General features: G+C 40.7%; 3 protein-coding genes, 1 long non-coding RNA gene and 1 other non-coding gene across 5 annotated transcripts; 2 read left to right on the top strand and 3 right to left on the bottom strand.

Annotated features, from left to right (window-relative positions):
* Positions 1 to 4,533: 4,533 nt before the first annotated feature.
* Positions 4,534 to 8,258, bottom strand: LOC6643949 (lysosomal alpha-mannosidase). The gene is made up of 5 exons (XM_002066477.4): positions 7,825 to 8,258; positions 7,386 to 7,756; positions 6,854 to 7,324; positions 5,900 to 6,791; positions 4,534 to 5,841 (listed from the first exon to the last, which is right to left on the bottom strand). The coding sequence occupies exons 1-5, from the start codon at positions 7,906 to 7,908 to the stop codon at positions 4,660 to 4,662; spliced, it is 3,000 nt and encodes a 999-aa protein (XP_002066513.1). The 5' UTR covers positions 7,909 to 8,258; the 3' UTR covers positions 4,534 to 4,659.
* Positions 8,259 to 8,934: 676 nt separating this feature from the next.
* Positions 8,935 to 9,337, top strand: LOC124460182. Its single transcript, XR_006954121.1, has 2 exons — positions 8,935 to 8,989; positions 9,110 to 9,337. It is a non-coding gene; the product is annotated as an uncharacterized LOC124460182 (long non-coding RNA).
* Positions 9,338 to 9,613: 276 nt separating this feature from the next.
* LOC6643948 (lysosomal alpha-mannosidase) lies at positions 9,614 to 12,897 on the bottom strand. The gene is made up of 5 exons (XM_002066476.4): positions 12,817 to 12,897; positions 12,385 to 12,755; positions 11,851 to 12,321; positions 10,912 to 11,785; positions 9,614 to 10,849 (listed from the first exon to the last, which is right to left on the bottom strand). The coding sequence occupies exons 1-5, from the start codon at positions 12,895 to 12,897 to the stop codon at positions 9,668 to 9,670; spliced, it is 2,979 nt and encodes a 992-aa protein (XP_002066512.2). The 3' UTR covers positions 9,614 to 9,667.
* A 1,089-nt stretch (positions 12,898 to 13,986) lies between these two features.
* Trnad-guc lies at positions 13,987 to 14,058 on the top strand. The gene has a single exon. It is a non-coding gene; the product is annotated as a tRNA-Asp (tRNA).
* A 585-nt stretch (positions 14,059 to 14,643) lies between these two features.
* On the bottom strand, positions 14,644 to 17,984 carry LOC6643837 (lysosomal alpha-mannosidase). Its single transcript, XM_002066475.4, has 5 exons — positions 17,872 to 17,984; positions 17,435 to 17,805; positions 16,906 to 17,376; positions 15,946 to 16,840; positions 14,644 to 15,882 (listed from the first exon to the last, which is right to left on the bottom strand). The coding sequence occupies exons 1-5, from the start codon at positions 17,953 to 17,955 to the stop codon at positions 14,701 to 14,703; spliced, it is 3,003 nt and encodes a 1,000-aa protein (XP_002066511.1). The 5' UTR covers positions 17,956 to 17,984; the 3' UTR covers positions 14,644 to 14,700.
* Between the last annotated feature and the right edge of the window lie 864 nt (positions 17,985 to 18,848).

Here is an 18,848-nt window from a genome sequence, read left to right as displayed (position 1 = left end):
ACACACATGCATAGAGAGAGAACCACGGAAACAATCTGATTGGAATAAAGGCGGCCGTAGCTTTAGTGTGGTGGGTGGGCCAGATTGAGGATGAGTTGGAGGACTAGAGCGAGGACGACTTTGAAACAAGGGTTGTCTGTCCTCAGTGCCTTGATAGTCGTCGTAGTCTGCCTGTTCGCAGTTGGCAGATAATTTAATTTCGGATTCGCATGAGCGATGAGATAAGGCAACGTTGTCGAGAGATGGTGGGGCGGGCTTTGAATGGGAGGGTGAATCCGGGCAGCTAGCATATTGATGCAATCAACTAATCTTCGCGCTTCCGTTGAGCTGACCCACCCCTTTATTTGGAAGTAAACTAAGCAAGTGATTGCATATAGTTGATAAGTGAAAGAAGATATTTAGATAGAGAAAGAATAAAGAAGTGTAAGTGAGACATATGCATTTAGAGAGAGAGAGAGAGAGAGAGAGAGAGAGAGAGAGAGAGAGAGAGACAGGGAGTTTTGCAATCGATTGTAAAAACTTTCAGTTTCGAGTAAGATGAAGTATTCTAATCGATTGTAATTGCCGATCTTAATCTAGTTCACCTAATCGTTCCAACATCCACTCCAAAAGGCCTTTACTTAAAATCAAAACATTTGGCTGAGTGCTTTGAAACCATTTGGTAATTTGCCAAAATAGAAAACCTTTTCTAATTTTCCTTTTTTCGCCATTTGTAATTTGTCGTTGCAGTCGCTGGCTCATTTTTTGCTGCAATTAAACGCCATTGCGTTGGTCCAAATGCGACGAGACGTCGCCATTCCGCCATCAGCATCGTCGCCAGTCACCAGCCACCAGTCGCCTTTCCATCCGCCCGCCTGACCGTCTGTCGTGCTTTTAAAACTGCTTCCTGTGCGCTAAATGGAGTTTTTGTGCTTCTTCTGCTCTTATTTCCTTCATTCCATTTTGGTCATCGGGTTGATAAATATTTTCAGGGTGGCCACTAGGACTCCATTCGAGGGTTTTATGGGTTGCGTAGGTTTTGTTTATGTATACATTGTACCTATATAATAACAACTTAAATGCCAAATTGAGTATCGAATTCACCTTTAAAACGTTCACATACCCATTTTACTTTTACTTCTTATTTCGGAAAAGTGATATCAATCAGACATGCCCCGATATCTTTTTCGTTTTTGGGATGTCGTTTTTACTTTCTCCAAAATTCTGAACTTCGTAATCTAACTTAGCTTTACACACAAATAAGGAACAAACCAAGTTTCGAATCTTTCCATCTTTGTGACTGAGCTACAAAATGATTTATTTGTAAGAATTGGCAATTTTTATTAAATTCAATTTAAAATAAAAAAGAGAATTATGCTTCTAATGCTTCGGGTACTGAGTGCGGAATGAAAGCATTACTTTCTATTTCATTTCATTTGGACTTTGAGATCGTCAGATTGTTTGAAAGGATTTTTCATATCTGTGTAAATGACCTTGTGTTGTGATTCTGTTGGACAGAAGAGTTATCAATTTAAACGTTTGTGAATAAATTTCATTTGTTTTACAGTTTAGAAGGTTTCTAGGATTTTATTTAATGCAACTATCAACAAGTTAAGCGAATCATTTGCCTTGCATTTCTTGATCAATTAAAAAGTTTTCTCCTACAACAAAGTTGCCAATTTGGATAACCTACAACAAAAGCAGCGATTCGATGACAGTCTCACTTTTAAAGAGCAAGGCGAAGGATTCGCTATAGAACAAAAATAAAATACGACAAGTACAGGACGATGGGGATATGGGATAGAGGCGGGGCACGGAGATAACTGAGAACAGAAGAGGGCAATGAGTGAACGACAATGAAATGGAACAGAGGCTGAGGCAAAAGAAAAACTTTAGCGCAGAGCAGTCAAAACCAATTTGGAGAATTTAATTAAAATTGCAAAACTTTGGCAACTGATTAAATTTTCCAACAAGAAGGAAAACGAGAGAGGGGAAGGGAGAGAAAGAGGAAAGTAGAATGGGTGCCCTGGGGATGGAACACATAGGAGAGAGTGGCCAGGTAAAAGCTTAAAAGAACCAACCGACCAACCAACCAGCAGGAGAAGTGGCAAGCAGAGCGCTGGATTCACATTCCCTCGACAAGTTTAAATTTTTAAACAAGCCAACAAGGCAGCGATGAAACATTTACATTCGCTTTCGTTTGCACTGAAAAAAGGAAGATGGCAGCCCAACAGAAAACGAGGATTTAAAGCAGTGGCCCAAAACAGAAGGACACAGAGAGACCAGGCGAACGCTGCTGCTGCTGTAGCTGTTGCCGGTGATGTTTGTGTATGTGGATGACGTTGTTGTTGATGGCAGCCATCATCAGCGACAACGACAGCGACAACGACAACGGCAACGGCAACAGCAGCAACGAGGACGGAGTACTGGCAAAAGTTTCCCCAATTTAATTTCATCATACTCCCGAGTGTGCGTTGAACTAACGAATGGAACGAAGGCTCGAGCTCTTTGGGAGCGGGTGGCAGACATCCATCCATCCATCCATCCATAGCCCTGCAATCACGTAGAGATGGCTACGACAACGACAACAACAACGCTGACGAGACGATGATGACGATGGTCGCCCCAAATGGTGGCTCATTGGAAGGGATGACTCGCTCTTGCTCTCTCTTTCTCTCCTCCATCCCCGCTCTTCGAACTTTATACACTGATCAGGGTTGGGCTTGCGGACTTTCGAGTTTGGGGCCTTGTGGGTTTGGGTTTCCAGTTTGCCAGCATCCATGCGGCGCTTTAGAAATAATGGCGACAGCGGCTCGCTGTTATTTTAATGAAAATTGAAAAGTGCCAGGGCTTTTGGGTCCCTTCTTATGGTTATGCCTTATGCCAAGCGCATTAATTTTAAGATGTCTTCTCGCAGATGTATTTTTCTTGGTCTCCTTTTTTCTCATGAAAAATACTTTCGACCATCTTCACTTTGATTTGCTAAAATAAAAATCAATATAATAAACTCAATTTTTCATTTTAAGCACTTTGACATGATATACAAATTAAATTTTCACTCTATTTATTTAATAGTCATTTAGTGTTTTTATTTAGTAGTTTATTATAGTTAATACAGATATTGACCAATAATGCCCAACAGTTAACTAAAGAGGCCTTCTAATATTCAATTAACTTGGATTAATTTAATAACTGTTACACCCTTGCAAAAAAACGTTATAACTATTTTGATCAAACTTTTCTCTACTAGAATAAAGAGTACCCATATAGTCTTGAACTGTAGTGTATACGAAGTCAAATAGTTACGTCCGACTTTTCCTTAATTTGGAGAAAAAGAAATTTACTAGAATTAGTTATTTGCGACATTTACAGATGCACCTGAGTCCTGTGTTTTGTACACAGCGAACTTCTGCTCAATACTTTCAGAAACGCCGTTCATGGAGACAGTCTTCAAGCGGCCTGTCTTATTATCAATCACCAGTTTTATAAGCTAAAGAACAGATATCATATTAGGATAAACACGACTATTTTTTGCTCTTAAACTTACCGAGTTCTCAACGACTGTTTCTCCAGAGTCATTGTCGTCATAAGTCTCCACCAGGTTGATTTGTTTGGATGCGATATCTTTATTGCTGGTTAATACTGCCTTCGATTTTTTAGGAAGAGCTCTAACTGCACTATCTCCGCTGTCAACCTTCTTTATAAAGTAACTCGCAATCTTATCCACAGATGCCTTAAATACCAACTTGTGTTGAGTGTCATTAGAACGTGATTACATATAATATCATTGGGGGAAAGACGTTGCAAGTTAATCCACTTCATGTCGTAGGTCTAGGATCCTTCTATTTGTCGGATTAATTGGTTTATATGACTGTCGAGGCGGCCAATATAGGTCTAGTCTTGTGATTTCATTTGTCTTCCAAAGGATCCCAGCCTTATAGGATAATTGCATCCTGTTCTTTAGCAGACTTTAGCTTTAACGAATAAAGGTAAGAGAAGATCAACACAAAAGCTTGCAGGAGTAGAAAAACTTCGACATGACGGAAGTTAGGATCCGTCCTTTTGTTTTATTTAGATCAATCTAAAAGGGAGACGGTTTGGTCAGATGTAAAACTGAATATTACATTAGAAAAATATTTTCTTTAAAGAGTCATTCTTCCAGATATTTTATTGATACAGTCGAGTCGCGATAATTTGTAAATCGAAAATCGCGATAAGTCGAAAAAATTCAATTCGTTAATTAGTAAAATTTCCATACATTTTGGTCCCCTCGTTAATTCGTAGTCTTCTTCAGAACTTATAGAATATTAAACCTCTTAACCACCACTTAATAGAAATAAACAATTTTTCAGTTTCTTTGACTGGTGTATATATGAAGCAATTTAAGGAATTGTAAAAACGAAATCTATGAAGACATTTTTATTAGTTTTAGTTAAGTGGGGCGCTAATTGCTGGTGACAAGTATCAGTATTGTTATAACCTCATTTGAGCAAAGTGCCCTAAATAATAATAATTATTATAAATTATAATTTATAATTCAAATTTGCTTTTGTTTTTTTTATATATTTTCTTTATTTGAATGTGTGGTGTCAAATGCTTTTGCAAATAACTGGGTATTTATTGTTCGGCGTTTAACTAAAGATAAATAATTAAGATTTTCACCCAAGAAAAGCAGAATTCCTATTTTCTTTTAATGATGAAAGTGCGGATTTGCATGGGTTTCAAGGTAACACTGAAATCATCAACATCTTGTGACTTTTCCACTGCCAGTGGCTTGTGCGAGGCAGTGTAGTACTCCGGGGTGGAAGGACTAACACCAGCACCATCTTGATGGAACTTGAATCTCTTCATTTCGCTCAAAGGCAAGTTACCATCGAGAGTAGTTTCTCGGATCTCCAGGCCGCCCAATGTATCAAAGATAGAACGAATGTTGAAGCTCACAACCTTGCCCTCATTGTGATCCATGAAGTTCTCCACGCGGAACAAAATCTCATCGTCTGAGAAGGGCTCCAAGGTCAACAGATGGACGGAATTGGGGAAGTCATTGAAATCAGGTGTTTCCAGTGGAACAGCGCTACTGCTAACCGAGCTACTCTTGCTAAAGAACTTCCAGTAGGGCAGGTGAATTTGCTTCTCCTCCACTCGCTCCGCAGCTGTGGCCTTTGCGTCGGCGACATTAAGGATGAGGAACACTTTGCCACGGGCAATCAGTGGAGTGCCAAACTTCTCCTCGCTCAAAGTTTCATCAACACCATAGCCATCATCACGAATGAGACGACGATGCAGCATAAGCTCTAACTCTCCATTGTTAATACTACTACCACCCTGAGCACGATCGGTGAGAATGGCCAAACGTTTGTTTCCATCCTGAAGGGCAATGCGAGAAGTCACAGGGTAATAGTTACCGCTGATGGGTTGCTGATTCAAGTCGGCTTCGAATGATTCGCGCTTGTCCTTTTCACGTTTAATCATTTCACGGCCATTGGCATCAGTGTAGAACACGCCATTGGACGATATTCCACTCTTGAAGAGTGTAACAATTTCCCTAGCTGTATCATCATCTGTCGGAATTGGCCCAATGAGCCATTCAAACTCGACGCGATTAACACCCTCATAAATTCGAATAACCTGTGAGATCCACTCGTTCACTTGCTGATGGACTTCCTTGACCAAATCACCCTCGTACACGGTGAACTCCACATCATCCTCCACTTGTTCAATATCGCCATTCTGGCGGAATACATATGCACCTGAATCCTGTGTTTTGTACACAGCGAACTTCTGCTCAATACTTTCAGAAACGCCGTTCATGGAGACAGTCTTCAAGCGGCCTGTCTTATTATCAATCACCAGTTTTATAAGCTAAAGAACAGATATTATTTTAGGTCAAACACGACAATTTTTTTGCTCTTAAACTTACCGAGTTCTCAACGACTGTTTCTCCAGAGTCATTGTCGTCATAGGTCTCCACCAGGTTGACTTGGTTGGATGCGATATCTTTATTGCTGGTGAATGCTGCCTTCGATTTTTTAGGAAGAGCCTTAACTGCACTATCTCCGCTGTCAACCTTCTTTATAAAGTAACTCGCAATCTTATCCACAGATGCCTTAAATACCAACTCGTGTTGAGTGTCATTAGAACGGTATTCCAAGGCCAAAACCTGCCAAGCGACGGGAAGCACTTCAGAAGCTACAACGCGGCCTTTCTCGTCAGTAACCTGATAGCTCTCCTCTTTCACAGGAATGCGGACATATTCAGTAGACGTGTGAGCCAATGGGTTGAATAAAGTGACGACAACATTATCTGCACTGTCCTTGGTAAAGGCGCACACACTGATGTTCAGCTGCATGCAACTTTCAAACTCTCCAGTTGGTAAATTGGTAAGTTTGCGCAAACCATCAATGGCGTTGTTTTGGGCGCCAACAATGGCATCGTGCAACAGACGATCGTAGTCATCGGAAACGTGCTGCTTCTCAGTTCCTGTGATGGCATCGTGATGTTGCATCACACCCATAATGCGACGCAGGTACTCTAAATCTTCGTTCTGCTTATCGCTGGTGAGATTGGCGAATGTAGACAACTGCTTGGCGACCTGGAGCATGTGGTTTCCATCGCGCTCGAATCGTTTTTGAGTAGGACGAGAGGTGAAGTAACCAGTCCAGAAACTGTTTGTGTCACTGCCATAAGGGAAGAAGTCCTGAGTCTTGTTTGGCCATGTTTGAAGACTCTCATGGAGAGAGTTCAAGTAACAAGATGGAGTGGAGTAAAAGACATTAAAGTTGGAACCCTCTGCTTGACGGGCGTTAAGGTACCTGATGAAGGAAAACGAGGAAAATGAATAAATTCAAAAATTATGGCGGCATATTATGCTCACTTAATAAGTTTGTCCATGTTCTTGAAATTGTGTCCTGCATCCTCATATTGAAAATCTCCTCCAAATGGAATCATTATATGATTTGTACGGAAGTGTGCTGCAACTTTTTTTGCGTATGTGATGAAATCATCTATTCTTGACTTCACATTGTTGTCATAACTGTTGGTATCAATAATTGGATCATCTCCACAGTGAACGTCAAAGCAGAAACCGGGAATGTCATAATAAAAGGTGTAGAGCATGCCGGTAAACAGTTTCGCTTCACTAAGAGATTCACTAGCATCCCAAACCATTTCCATCGACAAGTTCTCCAAGCGAGCGTCCTTATCATTGTGATCCATACGAGAGAAGAACTCGCCATCATAACCCATCTGGGCATAGAGAGAAGCCTGTTCGCGAGAGTGTCCAAAAGGATCAATTTGCCATCCGACGCGTGGACGGGCACAAGCTCCAAAGGTGTTTTCCAAGTACCTAATTAGAGATGCTTTTGTTTAATATCTCCCATGCTCCTTCATTAAATATGATGACTCACTTCAGTCCCAGGGAATACTGATCAATAACACTTTGATAGTTGACAGCCGCTTCATCATTCATGCTCCATGAGCCTCCAGTGAACTCCAGGCGTCCTTCGTTCACAAGCTTAGTTACGATCTGCTTAGTCGTCTCCGGCTGTTCGACCCACCACTTGGCAAAGAACGAAGTCTCTACCTGGATGAAACGGCGACTCGAATCCTTGATGAGCTCAGAAACTACAGTGTCCAAAATGTATTGGACACCAGCGTGCTGGACATTATTCTTAAGACCATAGAAATACTGATCGACTGTCTTTAGCCATCCTACATCGTCGTGGGAGTGGGGAACCAAATGGATATTGATCATATTGGCTTTCCCAGTATTACATGCCTAATAAAGAGGTGGTTACATTTCCTTGAATTGTTTTATTCGCATATTAAGTATATTAAGTTCCTTACCGCATATCCACATGCTGACTCAGTTTTAACGTCCTTTATCACCAAAAGGGCGATAACAAGGACGATCGCTCCGAAATATTTCATGGCGACGAAATGCCGATTTTCGACTCACTAATGCAGATGTTAGGAATCGGACACAGTACTAACTATCAAATGAACTTAAACTGCTTATATATGGGCAACCTACATTCGTTGGAGGGATGTCAATTGATAAGCAATCGCCACTCTGGGGTATCATGGATTACGTTAAGTGGATCATGGTGAAAAGTCAATTATGAATTAGTGTAACGATAACCGATTTCAAGCACACTTAGTTCCTCTTTGCTGGGTTCATGTTTGGTAAATTAACTCTTGGAGGGGTTCTTTAACAATTTTGTTTTCCCTTTTCGATCGTAGTAATAATCTATATCTTAATGAGCCGCAATAATTATCAATCGTTCAGTTTGGCATAGTAACTTCTGAATTAATAAGTAATTACATTCCTTATCTCAAGAGTTTAATTGATTTGTGCACACGATTGGATCCAACAAAAGTTGAATACTGATAAGACTTTTATTACCGAGCTAATGAATTAACGATATTGATAAGAAAGTGCAAGAAATTAAATTGGAAATTATGTTTAACAGGAAATCGAATGCAAATTGCGTAATATTATCAAGTACAAGGTTGAAGTTTACGACCAACGTAGATGTACCTAAAGAAAAGAAGACCAGAAGAAATCTGTATTTAGACATTTCATTGCAATAAGTTCTTTAGCTGACCATTTAGGAATTGGATGTTCTTAGGATGAAATGGTATTTTGAGTTAATCAGAAAGAATGTAACAGAGATACGGAAAATTTCTCTACCTCGCCCATATTCAAGGCCAAGTTTGTCTGTCTGATCACCTGGATTTGAAAAAACTTTTAAAAGCTAGAGCTCGATTGACCGCTTTCGTCTCGACAGTTTGAATAAACCAAAATGTCTCGGCCAAAACACGTTAAGTTTAACCCATGTACATATGTATGCTTAAAATAAATTTGTTTCCAATTTTTGTCACGCCTGATTCGGCATACTAGTATTTCTTATTAAATTCTGTCAGCATACCAAATTTTATTAAAATTTAAAAGAGGTAAAACTACTCGTAAAAATGTTTTCCACTATGGGCCATAAGATATTGTGAGGTTGTAAGTATTAGCTAAAATGTCCTTGCTTTAACGTCAGTTTTGTATGCACTAATGGATAAAACCACTTCATCATCGTCATAATGGTAAACATTGATGAAAATCCCTCTTCTTTTCCGGCAGTTTTCTAAGGACTGATGAAAGTACAACTGCCCTACCGCTTAAATTGTAAGCCAGTGTGTTCTAAAGAGGCCTAAGTCATCAATTAGCTCGAATTTAGTTAGTTGATGGCTAAGTGAATAGACGTTATGTCTGAAGTCTAGTGAGACATGGTGGCAAATTCCGACCATGAAAGTACAATATTTTAGATCATTTCTAGACAGTATCGATGCTATAAAGGTTTACATCAAATTGGCAGTAATTTTTTTATTTTTAAGGGTCATTTCGGTAATGACATTTTTCTATGATTAGCAGTAAGTGATTATATTTAAGTTTTCACTCCCCTAATAGATTACATTTTTTGGGCAAACTATCTGTAAAAAACGGTAACGACCAAAAAGAAACCTTGCTACATTGTAGTCGGGAAATATATGAGATTAGAGTAATAGACTACTTCATCAAAAACCTTCCGGCTGTGTACTGCTTTATGCAGATCATTGATTGCAATAAGAAATATACACAAGCAAATAGTTAAATTCGTTTCTTTATTTGCTGGTAAATATTATATTTATTGAACTGTAGCTATTCCCGCTTAATAATGAACGTGCGAATTTGCATTGGTTTCAAAGTAACGCTGAATTCATAAGCTTCCTGTGACTTATCAGCTGCCAAAGGTTTGTGAGATGCCGTTGAATACTGAGGTTCTGTCGGAACAACTCCAGAGCCATCATGGTAGAACTTGAATCTCTTCATTTCGCTCAAAGGCAAGTTACCATCGAGAGTGGTCTCTCGGATTTCCAGGCCATTCAATGTGTCAAAGATAGAACGAATGTTGAAGCTCACAACCTTGCCCTCATTGTGATCCATAAAGTTCTCTACGCGGAACAAAACCTCGTCTTGTGAGAATGGCTCCAAGGTCAATAGATGAACAGACGGAGGGAAGTCATTGAAATCGGGAATTGCCTTTGCAACAGCGTTGCTGTCGACTGAACTCTTCTTGCTGAAAAACTCCCACAGAGGCAGGTGAAGTTGTTTCTCGGCCAACCGCTCGGCAGCAGATGCTTTGCTGCCCACCGTATTCAGGATTAGGTGGACTTTTCCGCGAGCAATTAGTGGATTACCGAACTTTTGCTCATTCAGAGTTTCTCCGACGCCCTTATCATCATCGCGAATCAGACGACGGTGAAGCATAAGTTCTAGTTGTCCATTTTTCAAACTAGTACCACCTTGTGCACGATCGGTAAGGAGAGCAATGCGCTTGTTACTATCTTCGAGAACCATACGAGAGGTAACTGGATAGAAGTTGCCACTGATGGGTTGAACACTCAAGTCAGGATCGTAGTCCTCACGTTTGTCCTTTTTTCGCCAAATCAGTTCTCGACCATTGGCATCTGTGTAGAATACTCCGTCTGAGGAAATGCCACTCTTAAAGAGCGTAACGATTTCTCTAGCTGTATCTGAATCCGTGGGAATTGGGCCAACTAGCCATTCGAACTCAACACGATTGACACCCTCATAGATGCGAATTACTTGCGAGATATACTCGTTCACCTGTTGGTGAACTTCCTTGACCAAAGCTCCTTCGTACACGGTGAACTCAACATCATCCTCGACCTCTTCAGCTTCACCATTCGTACGGAATAGATACGCTCCTGAATCTTTAGTTTTGTACACAGCAAACTTTTGTTCAATACTCTCAGTGACTCCGTTCATTTCCACCGTCTTCAAGCGACCTGATTTGTTGTCAAAAGTTAGTTTTATAAGCTGTTGAATAAAAGTTGCGTGAGTCAGAGTTCTGCAGGTTATTTTTCCTCTCGTGAACTCACCGAATTCTGGACAACAGTCTCTTCCGAATCATCATCATCATAGGGTGCAATATCATTGAATTTGTCATTGTTTGTCAGGATTTTGGATTTCTTTGGCATAGCGGCGATAGAACTTTCTGCATTGTCCACCTTCTTTATGAAGTAGTGAGCAATCTTATCTACGGATGCCTCGAAAACCAACTCATGCTGAGTATCATTGGAACGATATTCCAAAGCCAGAACCGGCCAAGCCACTGGCACCACCTCAGAAGCAACAGTCCGGTCCTGTTCATCGGTAACCTCATAGCTCTCGTCTTTCACAGGAATGCGCACATATTGGGAGGTGGTATGGGCCAGAGGGTTAAACAAGGTGACGACGACGTTGTCAGCACTATCCTTGGTAAAGGCGCACACGCTGATGTTGAGCTGTAAGCAATTCTCGAACTCTCCGTTTGGCAAATTAGTGAGCTGCCGCAGAGCGTCACGAGCATTGTTTGATGCACCGATAATGCCGTTGTACATAAGGTAATCGTAGTCATCGGACACAGCTTGTTTCTCGGTTCCCGTAATGGCATCGTGATGCTGCATAATACCCATAATTGAACGTAGCGAATCCAACTCCTTCTTGCGCTCCTCGCTTGTGAGATGGGCAAATGAGGAAAGCTGTTTGGCTACCTGAAGCATATGGTTTCCCGTGCGTTCGAAGCGCTTTTGAGTAGTGCGCGAGGTGAAGTATCCAGTCCAAAAGCTATTATTGTCTGTAGCAAGTGGGAAGAAGTCCAGGGTCTTGTTGGGATAGGTTTGCACACTATCATGCACAGCCTTCAGATAACAAGCTGGAGTTGAGTAGAGCATGTTGTACTTGTCACCATCTGATTGCCGTTCATTAATGTACCTGTTAAATGAAATAGACCATTAAAAGTTTCTAGATGCAACTAACGTATTCAATACTACACCTACTTAATGAGTCTATCCAAGTTTCTAAAGGTATACTCAGCGTCTTCAAATTGAAAATCGCCGCCAAATGGGACCATGATGTGATTTGATCGGAAATGAGGGGCTACTTGATCCAAATATCTAATGAATTCATCGGTTCTGTCTTTTACATTATTTTCATAACTATCGGTATCAATTATTGGGTAATCGACGCAGTGAACGTCAAAGCAGAATCCGGTAGGTGAGGAATAGTGTCGGTAGAGCAGACCCGTAAATATTTCATGGTTGCTTAGGGATTCACTAGCTTGCCAAATCATTTCCATATTCAGTTTCTCCAAGCGTTGAGCCTTGTCAGTTTCATCCATGCGGGCAAAGAACTCGCCATCGAATCCCATTTGAGCAAATATAGAAGCTTGCTCCCTGGAGTGACCGAAGGGATCCACTTGCCAGCCAATGCGTGGTCGAGCACATGAGCCTAAGTTATCATCCAAAAATCTGCATTCGAAAGCGTTGTCACTTAATACCATTAGAGTTCATGATTTTTTTAAAGGAACTTACTTCAATCCCAGGGTGAATTGATCAATCACGCTTTGATAGTTAGTCGCAGCCTCATCGTTCATGGACCAAGCACCGCCAGTGAATTCCAAGCGACCTTCATCTGTCAGCTGCTGCACTATTTGTTTAATAACCTCCGACTGTTCATTCCACCATTTGGAAAAGAACACGGACTCCACTTGGATAAAACGACGTTCAGGGTTCTTTAGTAAAGCTTGCACAACGGAGTCTATAATGTACTGGACACCACCGTGGTGAATGACATTTCGATGGCCATAGAAGTATTGTTCCACTGTCTTTTGCCAGCCAACATCGTCATGGGAATGAGGCACTATATGAACATTGATCATACCGGGAACGGTATCATGGCAGGCCTACAAAATACAATTATGAATGCCAATGGGGTCCTTTGAGCATTGATAAATCTATCCTTACCTCGTAGCCACAAACTGCAATTGACTGCTCAATATTGGCCGTCAAAAAGACGACAAAGAGCAGATAACCCAAATACTTCATAATGAAAAGTGATTCAGCAGTCGGTTAACCATCCAAACGAGAACTAACCTGTGCGAAGCATGAACACGGCCTTATATGCCAAGCATTTGATAAGAATGACAAGTGCATAGTATGCAGCATTTTTAGGAACTTTATGGAAAAACCGAAAAACCAAATACTTATGTTCCATAAGTACTATTGTGGCCGTAGGCAATCATGCAGATGCTTATCTTGGGCTATAATATTTTAATCTTCTGGTTGATTGTTATTACCCTTCTTATCTCCATATAAATGGATTTTCATTGATATTCAGTAACAAGTTTCAAATAATAAACTATCATAGTACCTATAATAGTATTAGTATTAGTATTAGTAGGTCCAAAGGTACGACCGCTATAAGTAGCTGCGTATGATCCTAGTAAGTGAGAAGATACTGTCTCTCTCTTTCGTTCTCTTTTGAGCTTTGTTTAATATAACTCTTACTAAAGTTTTAGTGGCCATTCAAAATCTTCAACGACAAAACAAATTGAAATATTTAACTAATGCTTCTATAAGAAGAAAATATCTTTTGTGGTGGTATAAGGTGAATGATTTACTGAAATATCTCTCCACAATTTTTCAATTACTATTCTTCCTAGATATAAAGTAATCGAGGGTTTAACTGAAAAACTTGTAAATCAGGATTCAAGTTAGCAAACGACAAAATTGACATTTCAATACGAAATAACGAAATAAACAATTAATAATTACAAACAATAATGTTCGATATTTACATACATCCCGTTAAAGGACAGAATTACTTCTGTACCAGGTGTGGTTGGGTAATATCTTTTTAGTCTATGGACGACCTTTGACCATTTGTGCAGTATCTGCTAGACAACTTTTATGACTTATGTAAGGTTCATAAAACATTTAATATTTTCTATGTGCAATGTACAAGCAAAATAGCTAAAAATTCAATATAGTAGATATTGTAATCTCACGTGCAGATCACATTAACATTATAATTCATCAACTGTTGCCTCTAAACATAGATTGTAGATATTTTTGATTTTTGAATATCTAACTCAGTATGTTGAAAGATCTTATTGAGAAAAGGTATTCACAACGTCCTCGATAGTATAGTGGTCAGTATCCCCGCCTGTCACGCGGGAGACCGGGGTTCAATTCCCCGTCTGGGAGAATTTTTCTTTTTTTAATTTTCTGAATTTATTTGTTTTCTTTTATATTTAAATAAAACGAGAAGTAAATTTTAGACTATCAAAGTCTTAAAGAAATTCCTGATGGCGAATTGCATCGAGTAAGTAATGTATTCACACATCTTCAATAAAGTAAGTCGCGTCACCAACTTGGGTATACCATGCACTAGGTAAAACTGTTATTTATTTTTCAGACAAAATGAATAACTTCGCTATTATTAGTCCGATTTTGATGAAATTGCCAATGATTCTAGATACTAGTAACAAATATTAAAAACATTTTAGGAGACAATCGGGTTTTATCAGAGCTCGCAAAAACAGTTGAGCAATTCTATATGTCTGGGAGAGGCAGACATAAGACTCTCATCTATAATTTCTTAACATCATTCTCTCAAATGTATTTCGTGTTGAATTCGGCAGAACGGCAGAACGAATTTGCATTGTCAGATAAATGCAATGCCTATGGCAAAGAGCAGAAAAGTGGAGGTCTTTCGTCGATCTCTCTAGCTTGCACCCACTAGATCATATGGAACGCGGCCCTTTTTCACACATGCTTTAAATATCTATGTTTAATATTGATTTATTTATTTATTGTCAAAGGTAATACAAATTTTAAGAACCATATCTATTCATACTTAATGATGAAAGTACGAATTTGCATCGGATTCAGAGTGACGCTGAAATCAGAAGCATCTTGCGACTTATCAGCAGCTAGAGGTTTGTGGGTAGGGTACGTGTATTCAACAGATGTGGGCCTGACTCCAGAACCATCATGGTGGAATTTGAAACGCTTCATGTCGCTCAGAGGCAAGTTACCATCCAAGGAAGTTTCACGGATCTCCAGACCATTTAAACTGTCAAAGATGGGACGAATGTTGAAGCTTACTACATTGCCCTCATTGTGATCCAGGAAGTTCTCTACGCGGAACAGAATCTCGTTGTCGGAGAAGGGCTCCAGAGAGAACAAATGAACAGACTGAGGGAAGTCATCGAAGCTGGGGAGGGCCTTGGCGACGGCAGTGCTGGTGGTGGAAGGTTTCTTGCTGAAGAACTTGGCGAATGGCAAGTGAATTTCCTTTTCGGCCTTTCGCTCGGCAGCAGTTGCCTTACTTCCAGCAGTGTTCAGGATCACGTGAAGTTTACCACGAGCAATCAGAGGATTTCCGAATTTTTCCTCGTTCAGAGCTTCACCAACACCATAACCATCATCACGAATCAGGCGACGGTGCAACATAATCTCCAATTCTCCATTTTGCATGCTGGAGCCACCTTGAGCACGATCGTTAAGGACGGCAAAACGCTTCTTGCTATCTTCCAAAGCAATGCGAGAGGTAATGGGATAGTAATTGCCACTGGTAGGTTGCTGACCCAAGTCAGGATCGTAGTTTTCACGCTTGTTCTTTTGACGCTTCAACATTTCTCGACCATTGGAATCAGTGTAGAACACGCCATCAGACGAAATTCCAGTTTTAAAGAGTGAGACAATTTCTCTAGCAGTATCAGAATCCGTGGGAATAGGGCCAACCAGCCATTCGAACTCAACGCGATTAACACCCTCATAGATGCGAATCACTTGCGAGATATATTCGCTCACCTGTTGGTGAACTTCTTTAACCAAGGTACCGTCGTATACTGAGAACTCCACATCATCGTCTACCTCTTTAATGTCACCGTTCTGACGGAAAACATAAGCTCCCGAATCTTTAGTCTCATAAACGGCAAACTTCTGTTCAACGCTCTCAGAGACACCGTTCATCTCGATAGTCTTCAAACGGCCAGAGCTGTTATCGATCACCAATTTGATAAGCTGTTTGTTAAAAATATTGTTAGGAAACGTTCAATTGATGGAATTTAAAGCATAACAACTTACCGAATTCTGCACGACAGTCTCACCAGAGTCATCATCATCGTAAGTCTCAACATTTTGCATTGCGTGGACCTTCTTGAAACGCTTGGGCACTTCTGACTTGTGTCCATTGATTTTCACTAGAGTCTTTGAGTCACTATCTCCTGAGTCAACCTTCTTGATGTAAAAGTGGGCAATTTTGTCGACAGAAGCTTTGAAAACTAAATCATGTTGGGTATCGTTGCTGCGGAAGTCCAAGTCCAAAATCTGCCAGGCCACTGGGACAACCTCAGAGGCTACAGTGCGGCCCTGTTCATCGGTCACTTCGTAGCTCTCCTTTTTAACCGGAATGCGCACATACTCAGTGGCAGAATGGGCCAATGGATTGAACAAAGTAACGACAACATTGTCAGCACTATCTTTGGTGAAGGCACACACACTGATGTTCAGTTGTAGGCAAGACTCAAACTCTCCCTCAGGCAGGTTTGTTAACTCGCGCAGGGCATCGCGGGCAGTGTTTGCGGCTCCAAGAATGCCATCGTATAACAGGCGATCGTAGTCATCAGAAACATGCTGTTTTTCAGTTCCAGTAATGGCATCGTGATGTTGCATAACACCCATAATCTTACGTAGGTAGAGCAAATCTTCTTTCTGCTGTTCGCCTGTGAGATGGGCAAGTGTGCTCAATTGTTTGGCAACCTGCAGCATGTGGTTTCCATCACGCTCGAAGCGTTTTTGAGTGGGACGAGAGGTGAAGTAACCAGTCCAGAAGCTGTTGGTGTCACTTCCATAGGGGAAGAAATCTTCGGTCTTGTTGGGCCAACTTTGCAGACTCTCGTGAAGAGAGTGCAGATAGCAACCAGGGGTGGAGTAGAAAAGATTGTAGGTGGATCCCTCGGACTGGCGTTCATTGACATATCTATGTTACAAAAGATAATTTGCTGCTATAAACTAGTGCCATAAAAAGTAATATTTTTCACTCACTTGATAAGCTTATCCATATTCTTGAAGTTAACCTGAGCATCTTCGTACTGGAAATCGTCTCCCATGGGAATCATCACGTGATTCGAGCGATAATTTTCAGCCACAGCAGAGACATAGCTAAGGAAATCATCCACCCTGGACTTGACATTGTTGTCATAACTCTTCGTATCAATAATGGGATCATCGCCACAATGGACATCAAAGCAGTAGCCGGGGGGAGCGGAGTAGTGACGGTACAGCATACCAGTAAAAAGCTCATCGTTGCTCAGCGACTCACTGGCATCCCAAATCATTTCCATGGCTAGGTCATCCAAACGCTTGTCCTTATCGTTGTGATCCATGCGGGCGAAGAACTCACCATCGTATCCCATTTGAGCAAATATCGAGGCCTGCTCACGGGAGTGACCGAAGGGATCAATTTGCCAACCGACGCGGGGACGGCCACAAGTTCCAAAGGTGTCATCCAAGAATCTGCGGCATTAATCAATTAGTACCACGGCTGCAACCCTTTTCTTGCGTTTCAACTTACTTCAATCCAAGGGTAAACTGATCAACCACACTTTGGTAGTGAACGGCTGCCTCATCGTTCATGGCCCAGGCACCTCCAGTGAATTCCAAGCGACCTTCCTCCACCAACTTGTGAACAACCTGCTTAGAAGTCTCCGACTGCTCGGACCACCACTTATGGAAGAACGATGTCTCCACCTGAATAAAGCGACGTTTGGGATCCTTGATGAGTTCAGCAACAACTGTGTCAATAATATACTGGACACCAGCGTGCTGGATGTTGCTGCGATGGCCGTAGAAGTACTGGTCAACTGTCTTTAGCCAGCCGACATCGTCGTGGGAATGGGGTACCATATGGATGTTGATCATGTTTGGCTGTGTGGCAGGACATGACTAAAAAGAAGAAGATTTTAAATCACTCTCGAGTCGCGTTGACTTATTCGAATTATTTGTGCATACTTCGTAGCCACAGACAGCCTGTGCGTCCTTAATGTTGATGGCCAACAAGGCGACAAGGAGAGCAATGCCACCCAAATACTTCATTGCGACAAATTCCCGATTTCCCGAACGACTTTGAACTGAATCCAGAACTGATTTGACCAACTGGTTAAGCCACGGCTTTTATACTAGTTGTGCCCAAGCCACCTGGGGGATCGCTTGATAAGCAATCTCCACTTGAAATTAACTTGGATTAGGGCAAGTGGGGAAGCATGCTGTAAAGGCCAATTAACTCTGTAGTCGATTTTACGATAGTGAAAACAAGTTACTGCTTCAAACAGTTCAAGTTCAGCCGAATCGAACCCAGAAGGGTTTTCCGCATGCGCTCCTCCAACAATAATCACTATGCATATCTCAATTGCCTACCTAGTGTTTTTATCAAATCTCGTGCCGAGCAAAGTCATAATTATATTTGCAATTGTTATCTTTACAACTCGATTAGGTAAATGGATTTTAATTATACTTATTGTTAGTAATGTTTATGATTTTGAACTAATTCAAGTAGTTAGTAGTATACAAATTATTGCAAATTAAGTTGATAAGCAGAATTGGACCCCAAATGAAGTGTTGATTTCAGGGGGCAGATTACGGGGTTTCAATTGATCATGATAAAAAAACTCAATGAAATTTTAAAAAATACTTGGTTACTATGATGATAAGTTCTGAGCGTTTGTAAAGTGGTCTACTTGTGGTCAATGCTAATTCAATGTTAACTGAATTTACCTTCCAAAACAGTAAACAACAATCGTATTCTATTAAATAACAAAATGAATATGTTTCAAATTAAAAGCGAATAACTGAAATGCAAAATCAAAGATGGGAATCTTTCGGCGAGGATTTCCTGGAATTACTCATTTGTAGCAAATTCCAACCTAACTAACTATTTTGATTCCGTTCATGTCAATTATAATGATGATATTAAATAATACATATATGTA

This window comes from Drosophila willistoni (assembly GCF_018902025.1).
Source record: "Drosophila willistoni isolate 14030-0811.24 chromosome 2R unlocalized genomic scaffold, UCI_dwil_1.1 Seg167, whole genome shotgun sequence".
Taxonomy (NCBI): domain Eukaryota; kingdom Metazoa; phylum Arthropoda; class Insecta; order Diptera; family Drosophilidae; genus Drosophila; species Drosophila willistoni.
This window is presented reverse-complemented; position numbering and strand designations above follow the sequence as displayed.